We start from the raw sequence: 21,131 nt of genomic DNA, 5'->3' as shown, positions 1-21,131 counted from the left end.
CAAGAGAGACAGGCAGCTACTGGAGAGAGGTCAGTGAAGGCTGTCAAGATGCTGTGGAGAGTGGAGCATCTCTTCAAAGAGGAAAGGCTGAGGGACTTGGGGCTGTTTAGCCTGGAGAAAAGCAGTCTTAGAGGATGCCTTCTCTATGTTGATCAACATCTAAAGGGTGGGGGGCAAGAGGATGGGGCAAGACTCTTTGCAGTGGTGCCAAATAACAGACCAAGGGACAACAGGCACAAAGTGGAAGCCAGAAGGTTCCATATGAACAGAAGGAAAAACTTTTTCACTGTGAGGGCATGGGAGCACTGGAGCAGCCTGTCCTGAGAGGTTGTGGAGTCTCCTTCTCTAGAAAGACTCCAAACCCACCTGGACATTGTAATTTTGGGCAACCTGTTGTAGGTGACCCTGCTTTAGCAGGGAGGTCCAGCTATATGGTCTCCAGAGGTCCCTTCCAACCCTCACCATGCTGGGATTCTGGGGTTTTGTGTGATTCTGTGTTTGTGGTTTAATTAATGAAAACATGGGCTGCCATGCAACAAACACAGTTTCCTTCTGTAGTGGCAAAATCAGTGGATTGTCTTTGTCATTTGGTGAAAAAGAATGAGTGCATTTAATCCTTCATTTGATCTGCAACCAGCTTCTGCTTTAAATCTGTGGTGAAGTGATAAATGCTGTGCAAGCTACAGATGAGAGTGAAGGAAGGAGCAGCTGCCACCTCCTCCTATTGTCTTGCAGCTTTTCAATTACAACTTTCACAAGCCTTTAATTTGAAACAACTGTAGGAAACATCCCCAGGATAAGCAACAGATCCAACCACAACATCCAATGGATCCAACCTGTCTTTCTGTGTCAGCCTGGTGATAATTACTACACCACATATGTGGCAAGTTTGTTGTGTTTAATGTTTAACCTGTAGAAGAGAACATGAGTGATGGGAAAGACAAAACAAGGGCTCCTCTTATCTTGCTGGTAAAGAAATAGTCTGAATGTATTTCCATGAGGCTGACCAATTTCTTTGCTATTCCTTCTGGTTTAATTTTAAGTGGTGGCTCTGATTAATTCATTTTCATTTCATAGAATCAGGGAAAGGTTTGGGTTGGAAGGGACCTTAAAGGTCATTTAATTCTCACCCCCGCTGCTGTAGGCAGGGAAACTTCCTACTAGATCAGGTTGTTCAAGGCCTCACCCAACCTGGCTTTGAACATTTCCAGGATTGGAGCCTCTGCAATGTCTCTGGACAACCTGTTTCAGTGCTTCACCACTGTCATGGGGAAGAATTTCTTCTTAATGTCTAATCTAAACTGAGCTTCTTGTGCTTTGAAGCCGTTATCCCTTGTCCTGTCACTACATGCCTTGTAAAAAGTCTCTCTCCAGCTGTCCTGTAGCCCTCTTTCAAATACTGGAAGGCTGCTCTAAGGTCTTTTTGGAGCCTTATTATAGAATCAGAGTTCAGTTGGAAAAGACTTCTAAGATTGAGTCCAAGCACTGATCTAACACCACCATGGCCATTAAACCATACCCCACAGTACCACGTCTACCTCTCTCCAGGCTGAACAACGCTAACTCTCTCATCCTCTTGCCATAGCAGAGGTGCTTCAGCCCTCAGATCATCTTCATGGCCCTGATTTCTGAGGACTGCATCAAGATAGCCAGAATTCAGAGTTTAAAGAGACTTTTTATCTGTTGGATTCTCTTATCACAAGGCAGCTGAGACAGCCAGAGATGGCAGTGAGTCTCCCAGTGCTACCTAAAGGAAGGCTGGAGGACAGGGAAGGACAGACGGAGAGCTCACTCGTTTGAAAGTTCATTGAGATGAGCTATTGCAGAAATGAAAAGCAGACCCAGAAACAACCCACTCAGCAAAATGCAGCTTGAAACTGGCTGAGTCATGGCATATTAAACTGTGTGCAGGTGGCATCCCAAAGGAGCATTGGAGGCTGCATCCTTGCTGGGAGCTGTGCTTTACTGCCTCCCAGCAAACAAATGGGAAAGGCATGTGGTGTCTCAGAGGGGTCTGAAAAGGCTCGACCCAAAATCTTGGGATTGTTTACCCTTTAAAAAACCCCCAAAACTTAGAATTAGGTAAAGTGCTTCTCTAGGCAGAGTCTGAAGGAAAGCTGGTGGTTAGGATGCAGCAGGTCTGCAGGAGGTGGGTTCGGCGCACAAAGGCTGCGATGTCTCAAGTTGTGCCAGGGTAGGTATAGGCTGGATATTAGGAAGAAGTTCTTCACAGAGAGAGTGATTGGCATTGGAATGGGCTGCCCAGGGAGGTGGTGGAGGCACTGTCCCTGGGGGTCTTCAAGAAAAGCCTGTCTGAGGCACTTAGTGCCATGGTCTAGTTGATTGGATAGGGCAGGGTGATAGGTTGGACTGGATGATCTTGGAGGTCTCTTCCAACCTGCTTGATTCTATGATTCTATGATTCTGTGTTTGCGCTGCAACCAGCTGTTAGAGGTTTCTCTCTAGGTGTGGGGGTATTCAGATCCAAAATGCAAGAGGAAACAAGATATACATGATTGAGTGCAACTTTGCCCAAAGGTCTGGTTAGACAATAACTCCCTGAAAGAAGGAGACTCCACAAAAATTCTGGACAGGCTGGACCTTCACAGTAAAGATGTTTTTCCTCTTGTTCACATGGAACCTCTTTGGTTCCAGTTTGTACCTGTTCCCCTTGGCCTGTCTCTGGACACCACTAAAATCTTCCTGGCACCATCCTCTTGAGCCCCCCTCTCTTTTGATACTGATCAGCACTGAGAAGATCCCCTGGTTTGTGGATGCTTTTTCTGGTGGGGGGCTAACAACTTTGCATGTGTTCTGTGTTGCAGGGATAGAGCTCTGTCCTCCTAGCCATCGGTTCATGATCACCATGGTGGCAAGCTTCATTGAGATGGCAGGGCAGTTCCTCATGCCAGGGCTGGCAGTGCTCTGCAGGGACTGGCAGGTCCTCCAGGCAGTCATCATCTGTCCTTTCCTGCTGATGCTGTTTTACTGGGTGTAAGTATCTCTTCTCTCCTGTCAGATCAAAAAAACCTCTGTCCCATTATGGTCTGAAAAAAGTAATTATTCTCTTTCCTCTCTGTCTTTACAAGGGAATCCAAACCACTTCTGTCAGCTGTTTTCCTTCTTTGGTCTGAATTACCCCATGTTAACTGCACATCTCATTCATTCCCTTCTTGGCTGCAAATGTCTAGCTTAGGCAGTGCTGCCTGCTCCTCGCAGCTCTGCCAGGATTGTGTGAATGGCCAGAATGCCTCTAAGGGCTTCTACACTTTGAATGTATCCTGTTTCTACATCGTGGCATAGGTTCTCCATTGTTTGGGACTCAGTGTAAAAGAAAATGTCCTTAATGTGCTCGTTCTGAATCTGTTTTCCTTCTTACTTGTTCCGTAACTGATTCCTCTTCTTCCTGAAGCTACTCACATGGCTCCTGAATAACCGTGAGCAGATAAACCCCATCAGTTCTTCCTCTGATGGAAACTTGGAAGTAACTCTAACCTCTTTTCCATCTTCTAAGTATTTTCCCAGAGTCCCTTCGGTGGCTGATGGCTACACAACAGTTTGAGGCGTCCAAGGAGTTGATCCTTCAGTTGACACACAAGAACAGGATGAGCACAGAAAGCGACATTAAAGGAGTGGTGCCGGGTGAGTAGGACAGGCAGACTGACAGCCCCATGTCTCTCTGCTCTCCTCTGAAGGCTGCACGTGGCATTGCTGCCCAGAGTTAAATGAGCTATTTACTGCCTGTAAAACCATCTGTCTCTCCATCCATTCATTCATCTTGCTTTTCTTGAAGAGCCATTCCACACCCTGGCGCTGTGTTTCAAGTTGCTTGGCCCGATGAACTGTCATACTAATATAGTCTCTCATCTTGCCATGCTCTGTGTCTTTAGAGACATCTGCTGAAGGTTCTTCTACCCCTCTACTCTGCCCTAGTGAGGTCATATCTGGAGTACTGGGTCCAGTTCTGGGCTCCCCCATTCAAGAGAGACAGGAAGCTACTGGTGAGAGTCCAGTGGAGACTATAGAGATGCTAAGAGGACTGGAGCATCTTTCTGAGGAGGAAAGGCCTGTGGCTGTTTAGCCTAGAGAAAATGAGAGGAGATCCTTCTCATGCTTAGCAATATCTAGAGGGTGAAAGGCGGACCAAACTCTTTCCAGTGGTGCCCAGCAACAGGACAGTGGGCACAAACTGGAACCCTGGAGCTTCCATCCAAACAGGAGGAAAAACTTCTTTGCTGTGAGGGTGCTGGAGTCCTGGAGCAGGCTGCCCCGAGAGGTTGTGGAGTCTCCTCTGAAGAGATTCCAACCCTGCCTGGACTTTGAGACCCTGAGTAGCCTGCTCTCAGTGACTCTGCTTTAGCAGGGAGGTTTGACTGGGTCATTTCCAGAGATGATCTTCCAACCCATGCAATTCTGTGTGATTTTACTGTGGCTACAGAGTACACCTTCTGCCCTGTGTGCCTCTTGAAACTGTGTTTGAAGGAAGCACACAAAGTTTGTTTTGTTGGTTTGAGGAAGCATGAAGTACTTGAACGCCAGCTTCTGAAGGGCTAGTCCCACAAAGTGCTCCAGGAGCCACTTTGTTTTCCTTTCTGGCATCATCTGAGTGACACTGCTCTGGAGATGGGGGGTGGGGGGAGCCTGCAAGTTGTAGGGTGCAGCTTTTGGTTGAGGATCTAAATGATCGGTCACTTAGTCCGCTCGTGCTTTTGGATAGACCTGGCTCCTTGTCACCAGGGTGGTCACTGCAGTAGCCATGCTCCCATCTCACAGGGTGTTTGGCAGTAAAGAGTCTGTTTGTGTGTGGCTCTGATTACAATGGTGAAGAGTTCCTGGGTCTCCATCTGAATGATGTACCTGTCAGATAGGGTTCAGGCCCCCATTCTCCTTCTCACAAGCCTGACCGTGCCCATAACCACTGGTTTTATGCTGTCACTTACAATCTGTGTCAGAACCACCCACTAATCAGAAAACAGAGGAAATGGCCTTGGGGTGGGGAGCAGTTTCCACACTTTTTCATACTCTGCCTGCTCTGACCCCCAGAGCTCTGCCTATGGGTTGGGGTGATGCATCCCATGCTTGGCTGAAGGTCTCTGGGGTAATGTTAGCTCAATTAGTGGTGAAGGCATCAGGCAGCACTGGAACAGACATCTCAAAGAGAAAAAAACATCAGTGCCTGAGGAATGAAGCAAGTCTTCATCAGTGAGGGGTGGAAAGGTCTGCTTTGGGTGTGTGGTGTTTACAGACAGGTCACAGCTGTGATTTCTACTTCAGATTGGTGGTAATCAGTTTGTTTCCACATGAATAGGTCATGGGGATGCAGTACCTGGGTCTGCATTGCACACAATGTAGCTTTGCATTGTAAACACCATCTTTCCTAGTGCAGCTCTGAAAAGCTCAGGAAGGTGTGAGCAGCCATTAACTTCTCTCCTTCCCTCCTTTTTGCTCCTCTTCCTCAGACTAAATGGTGGATTTTGGAGAAGACTTTTTTCTGTGGCAACAAAATCTTTCATGATTGAGCTGGGAGTTTCTGAAACAGCTGTAAATTTTGGCTTTTCTCAGCTTTCTCAGTTTGAGGACTAAGTAAGATCTGTTTCAGAAGAAAGGAAAACAACATCATTTACCTGAGTTTCCCTTTAAGGACTGTGATAAAGCTGCAGCCATGTGCTGGAGGCATTTATTTAAGCATGTATAATGACACCGTCCCTGGGGGTCTTCAAGAAAAGAATGGATGAGGCACTTAGTGCCATGGTCTAGTTGATTGGATAGGGCAGGGTGATAGGTTGGACTGGATGATCTTGGAGGTCTCTTCCAACCTGGCTGATTCTATGATTCTATGACACTGTCCATGGAGGGATGCTGAGTACCAAAATGGTGTTATGTCTATTATTCACCACTGATTACTTTTTTCCATCAGTTTCTTGGTGGAAGTACAGTCCTGTTAAAGGAGGGACTCCCTTCCATTAGGAAAACAGAGTTATTACCTGTTCTGATGCCATGGATTCTCTGCTGCCAATACATTTATGTCCAGCACCTGTCAGTGCATTGCCCTTTGCAAACTCTAAGTGCTACAGAACACTGCCTTCTTGCCAGTGCTGCATTTCTTTGGGATATTGTTGGGGGTTTTATTATTTCTCCCCTTGCTTCTTGTCTTTAAACTCTCTCTGTAGCCCCACACGTTCAGGATGTCCTGGTCCAGCTCTGAAGGGATACTGCATTTCTGTAGGGAGAGTAAAAGAGGAGCAGTATAAGAAGGACAAGCAGGTGGCCAGCGCCAGAACAAGAGGACACAGCCTCAAGATACACCAGGGGAAATTTAGGCTGGAGGTGAGGAGAAAGTTCTTCACTGAGAGAGTCATTGGACACTGGAATGGGCTGCCCGGGGAGGTGGTGGAGTCGCCGTCCCTGGAGCTGTTCAAGGCAAGGTTGGACGTGGCACTTGGTGCTATGGTCTAGCCTTGAGCTCTGTGGTAAAGGGTTGGACTTGATGATCTGTGAGGTCTCTTCCAACCCTGATGATACTGTGATACTGTGACAAAGTGAGCTGACTCAAAGCATTGAAAGGACCTCCTCACTCATTCTAGGTTGGTGGTCTGAGTGAGCACAGGAGAATAGAGAATGTTATCAAGCCCCAGGCCATGTGGGTCAGGTAGCAGGAGAAAGCATTTCTCTGTTTTTCAGTGTTGGACTCATGCATCCAGAGCTACTGGAGCAGAGAATGATTAAAAAGCTGGGAGAAAGCCTGCCATGGAGCCTGATAAAGAGATCCCCTATTTCCCCCTAACTCTGTTGTTGAGCCTCCTACCTGTGTGGAGGGTTTTGTTAGTGTTGTGTTTTATTCTTTGTTTACCACCTGAAAGGGCTGGAAACTGCATTACTCTAGTCAGGAGCCTTTGTGTTGCTGCTTATTATTCTCTCTACATTGTCCTAACAGCCTCCTGTGATTCGATTACTCCCAGTACATGTAAATGATAAACTGCTCACTTGCTGATCCTTCCAGCTGGAAACCCCACTGTAATTTTACTCATATGTACCAGTCAAATTAGTGTATCCTACTAACAGATCATTACAAGAGCTACAACAGTTCCGTAGTTACCCACTTTGGCAGCTCGTATCGGTCCTGTACTAAAAAGAAGTAGCTTTCAGGTGGGTGAAGTATTTCTGGGAGGGAAGAAAATGCCAAATCCACAGTATCACAGAATCACCAAGGTTGGAAGAGACCTCACAGATCATCAAGTCCAACCCTTTACCACAGAGCTCAAGGCTAGACCATGGCACCAAGTGCCACGTCCAATCCTGCCTTGAACAGCTCCAGGGACGGCGACTCCACCACCTCCCCGGGCAGCCCATTCCAGTGTCCAATGACTCTCTCAGTGAAGAACTTTCTCCTCACCTCCAGCCTAAATCTCCCCTGGCACAGCCTGAGGCTGTGTCCTCTTGTTCTGGTGCTGGCCACCTGAGAGAAGAGAGCAACCTCCTCCTGGCTACAACCTCCCCCCAAGTAGCTGCAGACAACAATAAGGTCACCCCTGAGAGACCGAAGCAGCTGACAGGCTTCTTTTCCTTCCTGAAGTACCACACCATTCCTGAAGAGCTGAATGGTTATTTTGGCTATGCTGCCCGTAGTGGAAAGTGTCCCTAACCTTTTCTAAGGCCTGTTTTCTCCACAGGGAAGCAGAAATAAGATGAAGCAGGACTTGTCTGCTGGTTTTGAATCAATCCATAGGGTGGGAGTGTTTTGCCAGTGCTCTTTCTGGCAGATGTGTCTTAAGAGAGCAACTGAATGACTGGTCCAGTGGTGCAGCTGCAGCTGAGAGGTTCAGTAGTGTGGTCATAACCCACATCTGGAGAAAACTGGAACAGGTGGCTGACTGGCAGTGCTCAGCTGGAAAGATGAGGCACAACAAACAGATTAAAATGAGACAAGAGATGTTGGTGTGAGTCCAGAGTGCTGTAAATGAACATTGGCCTGACCTTTTCAAGTGGCATGTCCCAGAAGTGTCACACAGTGTCTACAGTTGGTGGCAAACCCAGAAGACAGCTGCCCCATGACAGCTCTAAGTGGCTTTATTTTTGAGTGATTGGTGCTCCTTGTGATTTTTGGCAGGAGTAATAAGCCTCCATCAAGATATTTTTGAGTTTACCTGGTGGTATTTTCTTCTTTAATGCTTGAGAAATCAAAGTGTGCTAATTAGACCTGGTTAAATCATCTTAATGCTTTGAGTCTCAACATGGGACCAGTTGGCTCAACACTTTGCCCTCTCCTAGAAATAAAAGCTTCAATTCATCTTTTGCATCAAGGGAATGATTTTTATTCAGCTGAATCTTGAAGTGTCATTTGTAAAGCAGGCTCGAGGAGTTTTGTTGACAGATATTTCAAAACACTATCCAAAAAAAAGTCTGCTTCAATCAGAAGCAAATGGAATATTTTCGTAATGTTAACTCAGCAGAGGTTTGTTCACTGCTAGTTTCTCTGAGAGCTTTCCTGTCTCTTCTGTCTGGAGCAAGAAGCAAACACATTGCAGTGCAGTTGTAGGGCAGTCATAGAGTCATAGAATCAACCAGGTTGGAAGAGACCTCCAAGATCATCCAGTCCAACCTAGCACCCAGCCCTAGCCACTCAACTAGTCCATGGCACTAAGTGACTCATCCAGGCTTTGCTTGAACACCTCCAGGGACAGCAACACCACCACCTCCCTGGGCAGCCCATTCCAATGCCAATCACTCTCTCTGGCAAGAACTTCCTTCTAACATCCAGCCTAGACTTCCCCCAGCACAACTTGAGACTGTGTTCCCTTGTTCTATTGCTGGTTGCCTGGCAGAAGAGACCAACCCCCACCTGGCTACAACCTCCCTTCAGGTAGTTGTAGACAGCAATGAGCTCTGCCCTGAGCCTCCTCTTCTGCAGGCTGCACACCCCAGCTCCCTCAGCCTCTCCTCATAGGGTTTGTGTTCCAGGCCCCTCCCCAGCTTTGTTTCCCTGGCATGAGTGAAATAAATGCCAATGGATCATGGAGATCTATTTGAAGGAGAAGTGGAAGGGATGTTGAAGCACCTTTACAGTTGTGCTGTTTAGATGAGTGTTGGGGTTTGGGCAGCGCTGAGTGATTTGAAATAAGAGAGCAAGAGAGGTAACATTAGGACAAGAGGGGGGTAACATTAGGACACAGAGTGCAGCTTCAGGGAAGACAACCTTGAGAAGTTGGCAGAGAAGCTGCAAAGTGAGCTGTGCAAGGGGACTAAGGGGGGGCTGGTCAGTCAGATTTGCTCCTGGGGCATATGGACAGCCCATGCTCTGTTGTGCAGCCTCTCAGAATGACACAGGTTGTATTAGCTCTATACAAGGGCAGCTCTCAGCTGCAGGAAAGGTTTGACTTGTACATCCCTGCCTGATCTAGGAAACCCCAGCAGATGGGTTTCATTGGTTTGGGTAGGATGCACATTATTTTGGTAACTTCTCTTCTGAGGAGCAACTGAGAGAATTGAGGTTAACTTGGAGAAAAGGAGGCTCAGGGAAGGCATTGCACTCTACAACTCCCTGAAAGGAGGTTGGAGACAAGTAGGAATCCATCTTTTTTCCCAAGTGACCCCTCCGGGATCAGTCCTGGGACCAGCCTTGTTCAACATCTTTGCGAGTGCCAAGGACAGAGGCATTGAGTGCAACCTCAGCAAGTTTGCTGACCACACCAAGCTGTGTGGTGCAGCAGACATGCTGGAGGGAAGGGAATCATCCTGAGGGACCTGGACAGGCTGGAGAGGTGGGCACAAGCCAACTTCATGAGGTTCAACAAGACCAAGTGCAAGGTTCTGCAGCTGGATCGGGGCAGTCCCAAGCACAAATCCAGGCTGGGCAGTGACTGGCTGGAGAGCAGCCCTGAGGAGAGGGACTTGGGGGTGCTGCTGGACGAGAAGCTCCACATGAGCCAGCAGTTCACTTCTGAGCTCAGAGAAGCAACACTGATGTAAATTACAGAAGTGGCCAGCAAAGATGGAGCATCCAAATAGATTCAAAATCTTGAATGGGAAGGACAGGTTGTGGCAAAGAAGGAGGCCTCCAGTAGTGTGCATGCAGATGTGTGTGGGTAGCAGTTAGGGAAGCTGTGGGGTGCAGAGGCTTCCCTTTTCATGAAAGAAAACAAGCCCAAAGCCTAACATTCACCTTTCTTGCTACCAAGCAACATGCTGCCATGACTTTTCCCCATAAACTAGTTTCATCTTGCTGTATTACTGTTTTTTCCTAAGCCTGAGGCTTGGGTCTGTGTGCTTGCATGCTTTCTTCTTGGGTTTGGGTTTGTTCCTTCTATTGGGTAAATAGCTACCACGTACAAATCAAGTGTGTTCCTTTTACCAGATCCTGTTTCTTGCTTGTTTAATGGTGCCAGACTTAAATATCCCATGTGAGTCCCAGGGGGAAGTCAGGTCAATGTGAGAAATTAGAACAGTTCAGGGTGCTACTTGAAGGCAGCCTCCAAGTCTTACAAAGGAATAGTCCTTTGAGACTGCTTGGCACAGAGATTTTCATCTCACACAAAACTAGTTAGTGGTTTCTGTTGCCCTCCTCTATGTTAAGTCAGCTTTCATGAAGGGCTGGCTTTCTGCTTCTGGTGTCCTGTTCTCCTGGAGCAGGAATTGAGAGAGTTTTTGCAACTCTTTCAGGGCTGAGAGAGTTGAGGCTGCTCAGCCAGGGGAAGAGAAGGGTTCAGGGAGACCTTACTGCAGCCTTTCAGTACTTAAAGGGGGTTATAAGACAGCTGAGGACCTTTTAGCAGGACCTATTGTGACAGGACAGACAACCTGACCTGGAATGGCTCCGGTGATGGGACCTCTACCACCCCTCTGGGCAACCAAGGCCAGGTTCTTACCACCCTCAGAGTAAAACATTTCTTCAATCTAGTCTAAATCTCCTTCTTTTAGTTTAAAACCATCACCTCTCATCCTGTCACAACAGCTCCTGCTAAAAAGTCTGTTCCTGTCTTTCTTGTCAGTACTGAGAGGCCACAAGAAGGTCTTCGTGGAGCCTTCTCTTCTCCAGGCTGAAAAAAGCCAGCTCTCTCAGCCTGTCCTTACAGCAGAAGTGTTCCACCCTCAGATCATTTGCTTCCCTCTCCCTTGAGAACAAGCTGTTAAGCCCAAGGACAGTCAGTCTTAGTACTCTGTTTGTTGTGAAATCCCCTCCTCAAATGTGTCCCTCACCCCTCTGTGCTGCCCAACTCACCAGCTCTGCCTGCAAGGTTTCCTCCAAAGCTCTAGCAGTAAATAGCAGCAATGCACGTGGACCTTCCGATGGCCCAGGTACAGCTCCACACGATGCCATTTGAGGTCTTCTTTGTGTTGGGTTGGGTTTTTTAATGTTAAGAGGAGTGCAAACGTTGACAAGTCACACTCTGGGAACTGAAAGAAGCCAGGTTGCCTGGGCAACCCTTGCTTGGCCTCCTGGCATGAAGGCATGATGATACAGCCTTTAATAACATGATTGTGGCCTATTTTTTTCCACAGGGCATAGGATGGACGAATCAGTGCATAGGATGGACGATGCTGTGGGAATGAAGCTGTTGTCTGTTCCTCATTTGTTGCAGAATTTGGAAGGTGTGTAGTGAATGAGGCAGAGGGTTGGAGTAGAAAGGAGGACAGTCCTGTGGAAACGAAGCTGAATGCCTGCTGAAGAGCTGTGCTCGTTGCCCATGTCTGCCAGGGATGCTCTTGTGCAGTGATGGAGATTCTCCTGGCATTAGGCTCTTTCAGTGCTGCCACTGATCACAGTTTCTTCAGAGTCTGCCACGTAATTCTGGGGCTGGATCTGTAGAAAGCTGAGACCATTTATACTAGCACCTACAAGGAGTCTTGCTGTAGGCTATTCCTCGTTCTGTTCACAGTCACTCTGCATTTTATCTCCCTGCATGCAAAACAGGAGCAATCTTGGTCATTACTCTTGCAAGAAGGTGGTGAAGATAATTTTGTTGGTATTGATGAAGCACCTGAATATTATGGCACCACTGTAGGCATGTCCTTGAGGAGACCTGTGATTTGGAAGCTTGAGGAGCAGATACTGACTTAGAAAGGCAAAGACATAGTTAATAGCTGCCCGTTTGCTGCCTGCAGTGGTAATTGCAGTGCCAGGGGAATCACCTGTGTGATCACCTAATGAAGTGCTCTATCCTAATGCCTATGAGCAATCACAGATTGTGATGGCAACCATAGGTCTGTCTTTCCCTCTCTGTTTTTTTGACTGTACTTAGAAATACAGGATTGAACCAAGTAATTGCTACCAGTCCTTTGCCATCAGAGCCAGTGAGGTATGCAGCTGCTCTAATGGGTTGAACTTCATTTTAGATTCTGTTAGTATTTATGTCCCCTGCTTTGGTTGGAGGCTATTCCAGGCTCCAAATTGCTGTTGTACTGAAATGTGTTTTAGCATTCGATACAGATATAGGTTAGCATTCAGTACAAATGTAGGTGTCTGTCCCTTTCCCCCTTCCCAATGGCTCCTGTCTGTGACTATGTCTTAAATATCTTCCACTTTGCTCATGTTCTGTGAGCAGGCAGCAGTCCTGATGCTTTGCTGAGGTGAAGCTTTCCTTTATCTCCTCTCCTCTTATCGATAGGGTTGTCAGAGCTTTAATGTCTCAAATACTGATGATCACAGCTGTAAAGGAGCACCAGTAGTCCATTGTCTGGGTTGCAAATATCTCATGGCCACACAATAAGCTGCTTTATAGTGACTTAAGAGAGCCAATGGCATCCTGGCCTGCATCAGGAACAGTGTGGCCAGTAGGATAAGGGAGGTTATTCTTCCCCTGTACTCAGCAGTGGTCAGACCACACCTTGAGTACTGTGTCCAGTTCTGGGCCCCTCGATTCAAGAGAGATGTTGAGGTGCTGGAACATGTCCAGAGAAGGGCAACAAAGCTGGTGAGGGGCCTGGAGCACAAATCCTATGAGGAGAGGTTGAGGGAGCTGGGCCTGTTTAGCCTGGAGAAGAGGAGGCTCAGGGCAGAGCTCATTGCTGTCTACAACTACCTGAAGGGACATTGTAGCCAGGTGGGGGCTGGCCTCTTCTCCCAGGTAACCAGCAATAGAACAAGGGGACACAGTCTCAAGTTGTGCCAGGGTAGGTATAGGCTGGATATTAGGAAGTTCTTCACAGAGAGAGTGATTTCCCATTGGAATGGGCTGCCTAGGGAGGTGGTGGAGGCACCATCCCTGGAGGTGTTCAAGCAAAGCCTGGATGAGGCACTTAGTGCCATGGTCTAGTTGAGTGGCTAGGGCTGGGTGCTAGGTTGGACTGGATGATCTTGGAGGTCTCTTCCAACCTGGTTGATTGTATGATTCTATGACTTCTGTTCAAGTAGTGTAGCTTATCTCCCATCAGAAGCATTTCCTGTTAGTCCTTAGTATCTTAGCTTATATTTTGCATTTTGACTTGCTTTTGCCAGCCAAAGTGGATCTCAAGCTCAGTCAGTTCCCTCCAACACCCCATTTCAGTGACAGTGCCTCACTTTGTCACCAGCAGACTTTGTTGGCACTTTGCTGTGGTTTTTGCAGAGCTCCCTGGTGAAGTTATTAAAGTGGAATTTTTTTGGTTGGCTGGGGGGGATTTTTGTTTGGTTTTTTGTTTGTGTTTGGTTTGGTTTGATGGGTTTGGGGAGAGGGTGGGGTTTTTTTTTATTGTAAGGTGAGACACTCACCACTAACCTCGTGACATCCCCTTAAGCTTTTAATTTTTGTGTCATAGAATCATAGAATCAACCAGGTTGGAAGAGACCTCCAAGATCATCCAGTCCAACCTATCCCCCAGCCCTAGCCACTCAACTAGACCATGGCACTAAGTGCCTCAGCCAGGCTTTGCTTGATAGACCTCCAGGGATGGTGACTCCAACACCTCCCCAGGCAGCCCATTCCAATGCCAATCAGTCTCTCTGTGAAGAACTTCCTCCTAACATCCAGCCTAGACCTCCCCCAGCACAACTTGAGACTGTGTCCCCTTGTTCTATTGCTGGGTGCCTGGGAGAAGAGACCAACCCCCACCTGGCTACAACCTCCTTTCAGGTAGTTGTAGACAGCAATGAGCTCTGCCCTGAGCCTCCTCTTCTCTAGGCTAAACAGCCCCAGCTCCCTCAGCCTCTCATCATAGGGTTTGTGTCTCTGATTGCTGTCTGCCAATCAGTTCTTTACCCTCCTCACAGTTTCTGTATGTGACTTGCTGGGCTTCAGCTTTCCTTTACTGCAAGGCTGTTCAAAAATGCCATAGATCAGGTTGCTGGTCACCCACAGTCTAAATAAATAAGCACAAAGGTTGCTCATGGAGACAGATTCTGGAAGGCAGAAATAACCCCACCTACCAGGACCTCAATATGGCTGAGAGTAGGTTCATTTTGGACTGATCTACCTCCTGCCACAGAGCTGTCATGCTCTGGGGTTGATTGACCCTTTGTGTTGGGCTTCCGTTGCTCTTTTCTTGTTCCAAGAGCAACTGACAGCATCATTTAGCAGCCAGGAAAATCCAGCAGAAGCCCCTCACCACAGGGATCATTGTCATTTTGGACATCCTTCCTTGGCTGCTGGGTTGGAGTTTTGTCTGTTAAGTGTTTGCCAAGCAGTGCAGGGATGAGTGGCTTCATGTGAAGGCTTCAGAGGCACACTCTGGTTTTGAAAGCTGCGCTCCTGGAACACAGAGGATCCCACGAGAACTCAGCAGTGTTGGGAGCTGGAAGCTGGTGGGATTCCCCTCCCCATGAGGCTGTGAAAGTCTCCCAATGAATAGTTTTGATTTCCACTGAGATACAAAGAGTTAGCTTACTGACTTCCTACCAAATCCCTGGAGTGTGTGTGGGCTCCAGAGTATGGGAAAACTCATACTGGGTCTGAGAGTAAGTGGATAAAAATGTGGGGTTTTGTTTTCCACATTCACCCTTCTGGCAAATCAAGCAGAACTGAAATGTTTCATGCAAATTCCTTCTGAACTGGTGACTTCAGTGCAAAATCAAAGAGTGAGGTGGGGGTAGGGGGAGTTTTCCTGGCGTTGCTCCAGTAACTGAGAGAGCAGCAGTTTGCTTCCATGGCATTTTAATAGGCATTGGCTTGACTTCTCTTTGAAAAGCTTAAGCTTGACCTATGAAGGCCAAAGAGCCCAAGAACTGCCACTCTCCTGTTGCCTGTCACAGTCAGGACAGGTCCTCTCATGGCAGCAGGCTACCTCCAAAGAGAGCAGGCTGTGGCTGCTGATGTTTTGCAAGTCACATCATTTCTTGCTTTCTGAATGAGATTTTCATTATTGTAAGTGATTGATTTTGCTGCAGGATGGGATTGGGGAGGGAATATCTTGTTGTTATATAGAGAAATAAAGCAGGGAGAAAGGTGTCAGAAAGAGAGGTGATGCTGGGGACTTGGAGGAGTCATCTGCTGGAGGGGACTTAGGTTGGGAGTTTTAACACATCATAAAGGGATAGAGAAGTAAACAGCTGGTGGAGCCAAAAGGCTTTCAGTAAAGACTCAGGTGCTGTTTGTATTCTTTGGTGTGAGGTTTGAGGCCAGATTCTTTTCTTTTTTTCCCCTCTCTTTTTCCTTTCCTTTTCTCTCTTTCCTTCTTTTTTTTTTTCTTCTTTTTTTCCCTTTTCCCCTTCTTTTTCTTTTTTTCCTTTCCCCCCTTCTTCCCTCCTTTCCCCCCCTTTCCCCCTTCTTTTTCTTTTTTCCCTTTTTTCTTTTTTACTTTTTCCCCGTTCTTTTTTACTTTTTTTTTTCATTTTCCCCCTCCCCTTCTCCCCTCCCTTTTTCCCCCTCCCTTTTTCCCCCTCCCTTTTTCCCCCTCCCTTTTTCCCCCTCCCTTTTTCCCCCTCCCTTTTTCCCCCTCCCTTTTTCCCCCTCCCTTTTTCCCCCTCCCTTTTTCCCCCTCCCTTTTTCCCCCTCCCTTTTTCCCCCTCCCTTTTTCCCCCTCCCTTTTTCCCCCTCCCTTTTTCCCCCTCCCTTTTTCCCCCTCCCTTTTTCCCCCTCCCTTTTTCCCCCTCCCTTTTTCCCCCTCCCTTTTTCCCCCTCCCTTTTTCCCCCTCCCTTTTTCCCCCTCCCTTTTTCCCCCTCCCTTTTTCCCCCTCCCTTTTCCCCCCTCCCTTTTCCCCCCTCCCTTTTTCCCCCTCCCCTTTTCCCCCCTCCCTTTTCCCCCCTCCCTTTTCCCCCCCTCCCTTTTCCCCCCTCCCTTTTCCCCCCTCCCTTTTCCCCCCCTCCCTTTTTCCCCCTCCCTTTTTTCCCTTCCCCCCGCTTTTTTTCCCCCCTTTTTTCTTTTTTTCCTTTTTCTTTTCTTTTTTGTTGTTTGGTTGGGTGAGTGGGGGGGTTGTTTGTTTTTTTTGTTTCATTTTGTTTTCTTTCCAACCCTTTTCTGTCCCTCTCCCTTTCTTCCTCTCCCACTCTCTCCTCTTTAATTGCTTGGGATGCAGCTGCATCTGGAATCAGTTTTGGGCCATTTTCCTGTAACAGTGCTCTGTATCCATGGAGTGTAAGCCCTACCAGGGCTGAAACAAGAGTCTACTGGATGGACACTGCTGCATGAGGCAGGGCAGAGAAGGTGTGAGAGCCCCTTGTATGTGCTTCTTACTGCAGCTGTGGCAGGGAGGATGTCAGTCCATATAAGCCATTGGCCAAGTACAGACTCGAAGGCAGAAGAGTGCAAAACACTAAGGAGAGCTGTTTTGTAAAGATTGATCTGGTCAATATTGAACAGTCTAAGAACAAAACATGGAATGTCAGCATGGTGGGGGTTGGAAGGGACTTCTGGGGATCATCTAGTCCAGTCCCCCTGCTAAAGCCAGAGTCACCCACAGCGAGTTGCCCAGTATCACAGTGTGCTGGCAGGTTTGGAATCTCTGGGCAGCCTGCTTCAGGACTCCTGCACCCTCACAGCAAAGCAGTTTTTCCTCCTGTTCAGGTGGAACTTCTTGGCTTACACTTTGTCCCTGTTGCCCCTTGCCCTGTCACTGGTCACTACTGTCTTGCCCATCCTCTTGCCCTCCAACCTTTGGGTACTACCCAGCACTGAGAAAATCACCTTTTAATGAGAGCCCTTCTGCCCATGTGAAATCTGTGCAGCATGTGTTGGTCGAGTGGTGGTTTTCAGTGTTGCCCTTCAGATGAAGTAGTGAGGAGTCATCAACAGCTGTTCCAACCCTTGTGCTGCTTCTAGTGCTCACTTTGAATTTTTCAGTTTAGAAGGTTTGGCTCAGGCTCAATTACCACAGAATCATTAAGGTTGGAAAAGACCTTTAAGATCATAAAGTCCAACCATCATCCCAACACCACCCTGCTCATTGAAGTGCCATTTCCTCTCATCCCATCACTTATTACTAAGCAGAAGAGACTGACCCCCACCTGGCTCCAACCTGCTTTCAGGGAGTCATAGAGAATAAGAAGGTCTCCCTTCAGTCTCCTCTTCAGCAGACTGAGCAATCCCAGAGTTAGAGGCTTTGTAAGTCCATTTTATCAATCTGCTTCAGTTGTTCATGAATTATTTTGTCCCCATTTTCTCTTCTCCAAAACCTTGCTACAGAAATCTCCTTTTATGACCTGTTTTTACGTCTCATTTTTTTTGCTAGAAACCCAATCTGTTGCTGAGCTTGCTGAGTGCTCCTGGAGCACAAACACTAACATCTTTTGCTCCACCTCTGGTTTTGTGCTTCTGTGAGCTTCGTGCCATGCAGATCCAGGAGAATGATTGGTGTTATTGGGGCGTAAGGAAAATAGCACAGCAATATTCTGGTGATCACTGGTGTCAAATCTGCTTTGCTGCTGCTCTCAGCAGCGTTCCCTGCTGTTATTCTAGGTAGAAGACCAGGAGTACCCTGTGATCAGTGAATAGCTCAGCTATTTGCATATAAATAGTGTTTCTTTGATTTATTGTTTTTGCGATAGGATGTTCAAACAGCAGCAGACGAATGTGTCTTTTGCTTTGTTTGTAAATTCAGGTGATTTATTTCATTCCTCTCTCACCCCTTCTCCATTTTCCCCAACCTGTTGGGACATGCTTTTATTTTACCCTGTCTTGCATGTCTTAAAGAGGTTGTTATGCAGTGGAGGGAAGCAGGGGTCAGGGCAGGCCAGCGCGGACAGCTGAGGACACCCAGGCTGATTCTGTATGCAGGAAAGGAGCACAGGAGTGGCTTGCAGTGGGTTCATGTTGCTGCTTCCCAGCCCAATCAGCCTCAAAAACAGTGACACCAGTCTTTACCCAAAAATCCTGCCCCAGTCTGAACTCCTGGAGCACATCATCACTGTGATAACTCTTTAGAGCTATAGCTTCTTCTGTTTTTACCAGATGTGATGTCCTTTTGGCTGGCTCACTGGTCCAGCATTTTGGAAACTGGCTTTATTGGTGTTCTTCAAGTTCTAACCCAATGGTCTTTGGGAAGTAAAAAGTGGCATTTGGTGTTGTTCACATGGAACAATGATATAGAATGCAATACCTGTAAGGTTTTGCTAGAGAGTTGCATAGAGAAACGATCTTGTAGCTGCCCAGTGCTTTAAGCATATGGTGAGATGAGTTCTGAAGCACAAAGACATCACATCTGATGATGCCCAAGGGCTGTTCTTTCACAGAATCTCAGCATGGTGGAGGTTGAAAGGGCCCTCTGAAGCAGTCCAACCCCATTGCTAAAGCAGGGTCACCCAGAGCAGCTTGCCCAGGATCATAGTGTCCATACAGGTTTGGAATCTCTCCAGAGAAGAGATTACTCTCTGGGCAGCCTGCTCCAAGGCTCCAGCACCCTCACACCAAGAACTGTTTCCTTCTGTTCACATGGAACCTCCTGGGTTCCAGTTTGTACCTTTTGATCCTTGTCCTATTGCTGGGCACCACTGAAAAGAGTCTTCCCTCATCCTCTTGCCCTCCACCCTTTAGCTATTGATCAGCACTAAGATACCCTCTTGGTCTGCTCTTCTGCAGGCTAAACAGCCCCAGGTCTCTCAGTCTTTTCTCCTTGGAGAGATGCTCAGCATCTTTGTAGCATCCACTGGACTCTCTCTAGTACTTCCCAGTCTCTCTTGAACTGGAGAACCCAGAACTGGCCACAATACTCCAGATGTGGCCTCACTGGAGCAGAGTAGAGAGCGAGGAGAACTTCCTTCAACCTGTTGGTCAGACTTTTCTTAGTGCACTCGTTTCCTTTAAGCATTTGTTTTCTGTTTAGGACATCCCTCTGAACAATTTTAAACATTGGAAATGGAAGGGGAAGAGGAAGAGGTGTATTGTCCTGGCTACTTCTTAAACCTGCCTTTGATCAAACCTGAAGAGATACCCACAAAAAACAACTTTGAGCCCCAGTCTCTTCCATGGCATTTCAGATTCTTGTAATGCCTAAGCGGTCATGGAGCAGGTTAAAAATTAACTCAATCCTGAAGTTCTTCAGGTAATTTTGTACCATGCTTGCTGGATTCCACCTCTGTACTGCCCCCATGTTTTTAAGCTGGGAGAAAGTTTGGGGTGTGAAGGAGTTCTTGGGCAATTCTTCAGCCCCAAGAAGATTAAAAGGAATGTGAGGTGGACCTCGGGGCAGGTTGTTTAGCGGTTTTGTTGGAAGCGATGGTGCTGTGCTCTGTGCTGTCTGTTCCTTCAGAATATCAGTAGTTCACAAAGCCAAGCTTCTCCACCTGGCTCTCCCCAGTGGAAGAATAATTTGGGTTTGGGGTTGTGTTTGTTGTTTTTTTTCAGAACTGGAAAAGGAGATCGCAAGGAGACCGAAGAAAGTCTGCATTGTCAAAGTGGTGGGAACCAGGAACCTGTGGAAGAACATTGTGGTGCTCTGTGTGAACTCGTAAGTCCCACCTGGAGTACGTGAGTGGTTGGTTAACTGGGAGCAGTTTCTGTGTGTGGGACCCTTCACTAGTGTCACTGATAAATTACTCAGGAAAAACACCAGCTGTTGCTGCAGGGAATGACTTCTGTGGTAGCAAACATGCAGGAACTTGGCTGTTTCAGGTGGCAGCACCATGTGTCTTCTCGGGCGTCACGCTGCAAGCGCATCACCACCACCAGTGGTCTCGTGTGGCCATGTCCATGCAGGTGTCCTGCTGCTGGCATCTTGGGTGGGAGTTTTGGAATAATTCGTGCCACAGGAGCACACATTGGAGGTGTTCACATCCAATTTGTGTGTGTGGCAGAAGAAGGTGCTGCTTGTCAGTAAAGGCCTGCTGTCTTAAGCAAATGCTGACCATGCTGGGCGGCTTCTGATCACTGCTTACTTTTACAGTAGCATCTGGAAGTCTGAGCTGAGTCTTCACAGTATCACCAAGGTTGGAAGAGACCTCATAGATCATCAAGTCCAACCCTTTACCACAGAGCTCAAGGCTAGACCATGGCACCAAGTGCCACGTCCAATCCTGCCTTGAACAGCTCCAGGGACGGCGACTCCACCACCTCCCCGGGCAGCCCATTCCAGTGTCCAATGACTCTCTCAGTGAAGAACTTTCTCCTCACCTCCAGCCTAAATTTCCCCTGCCGTAGCTTGAGGCTTTTTGCACTAGGTTTTGTACTTACAGAGTCACAGAATGGAGGGGTTTGGAAGGCTCTCTGGAGATTGTCTAGTCCAACCCCGCTGCTAAATCAGAGTCACCCACAGTGGTTTGCCCAGTATTGTGTCCAGGCAGGTTTAGAATCTTTCCAGAGAAGGACACTCCACAGCCTGCATTCCTGTAGCAGAAGGAATTCTTCCTGCATTAATGTTCAGGAAAAGCCTGGATGAGGCACTTAGTGCCATGGTCTGGTTGACTGGATAGGGCTGGGTGCTAGGTTGGACTGGATGAGCTTGGAGGTCTCTTCCAACCTGGTTGATTCTATGGTGTGTTCCGAGAGTGAATTCCATTGCAGTGTGTGACCATCTCTGGAGCAATTGCTTCCTCTTGCCCTTTCCTCTCCTCCTAGGCTGACAGGTTATGGCATACACCACTGCTTTGCAAAGAGCATGATGGGGCACGAGGCAAAGATGGCAATTACCCACAACTTCTATGCCGACTACTACACCATGGCTGGGATCGCGCTGGCCTCCTGCCTGGCCATGTGCCCCGTGGTTGGATTTCTGGGAAGGAGAGGAGGACTCCTGCTTTTCATGATCCTCACAGCCCTGGCATCACTTCTGCAGCTGGGCCTTCTCAACTGTA

At 47.7% G+C, this 21,131-nt stretch overlaps 1 protein-coding gene across 2 annotated transcripts in view; it reads left to right on the top strand.

Moving 5' to 3' along the window:
* SLC22A23 (solute carrier family 22 member 23) overlaps positions 1-21,131 on the top strand; it is a 98,069-nt gene that overhangs the window by 65,032 nt on the left and 11,906 nt on the right. The window contains exons 4-8 of one of the 2 annotated variants that reach the window (XM_064161114.1): positions 2,826-2,994; positions 3,515-3,642; positions 11,497-11,586; positions 19,687-19,789; positions 20,896-21,128. In XM_064161114.1, coding sequence (XP_064017184.1) covers positions 2,826-2,994; positions 3,515-3,642; positions 11,497-11,586; positions 19,687-19,789; positions 20,896-21,128 — 723 coding nt within the window. The remainder of the gene's footprint in view (positions 1-2,825; positions 2,995-3,514; positions 3,643-11,496; positions 11,587-19,686; positions 19,790-20,895; positions 21,129-21,131) is intronic. The other variant, XM_064161115.1, reaches the window with a different exon arrangement.

Source organism: Pogoniulus pusillus, chromosome 21 (genome assembly GCF_015220805.1).
Source record: "Pogoniulus pusillus isolate bPogPus1 chromosome 21, bPogPus1.pri, whole genome shotgun sequence".
NCBI lineage: Eukaryota > Metazoa > Chordata > Aves > Piciformes > Lybiidae > Pogoniulus > Pogoniulus pusillus.
The sequence above is the reverse complement of the archived record's forward strand: the minus strand, read 5'-3'. Positions and strand labels throughout refer to the sequence as shown.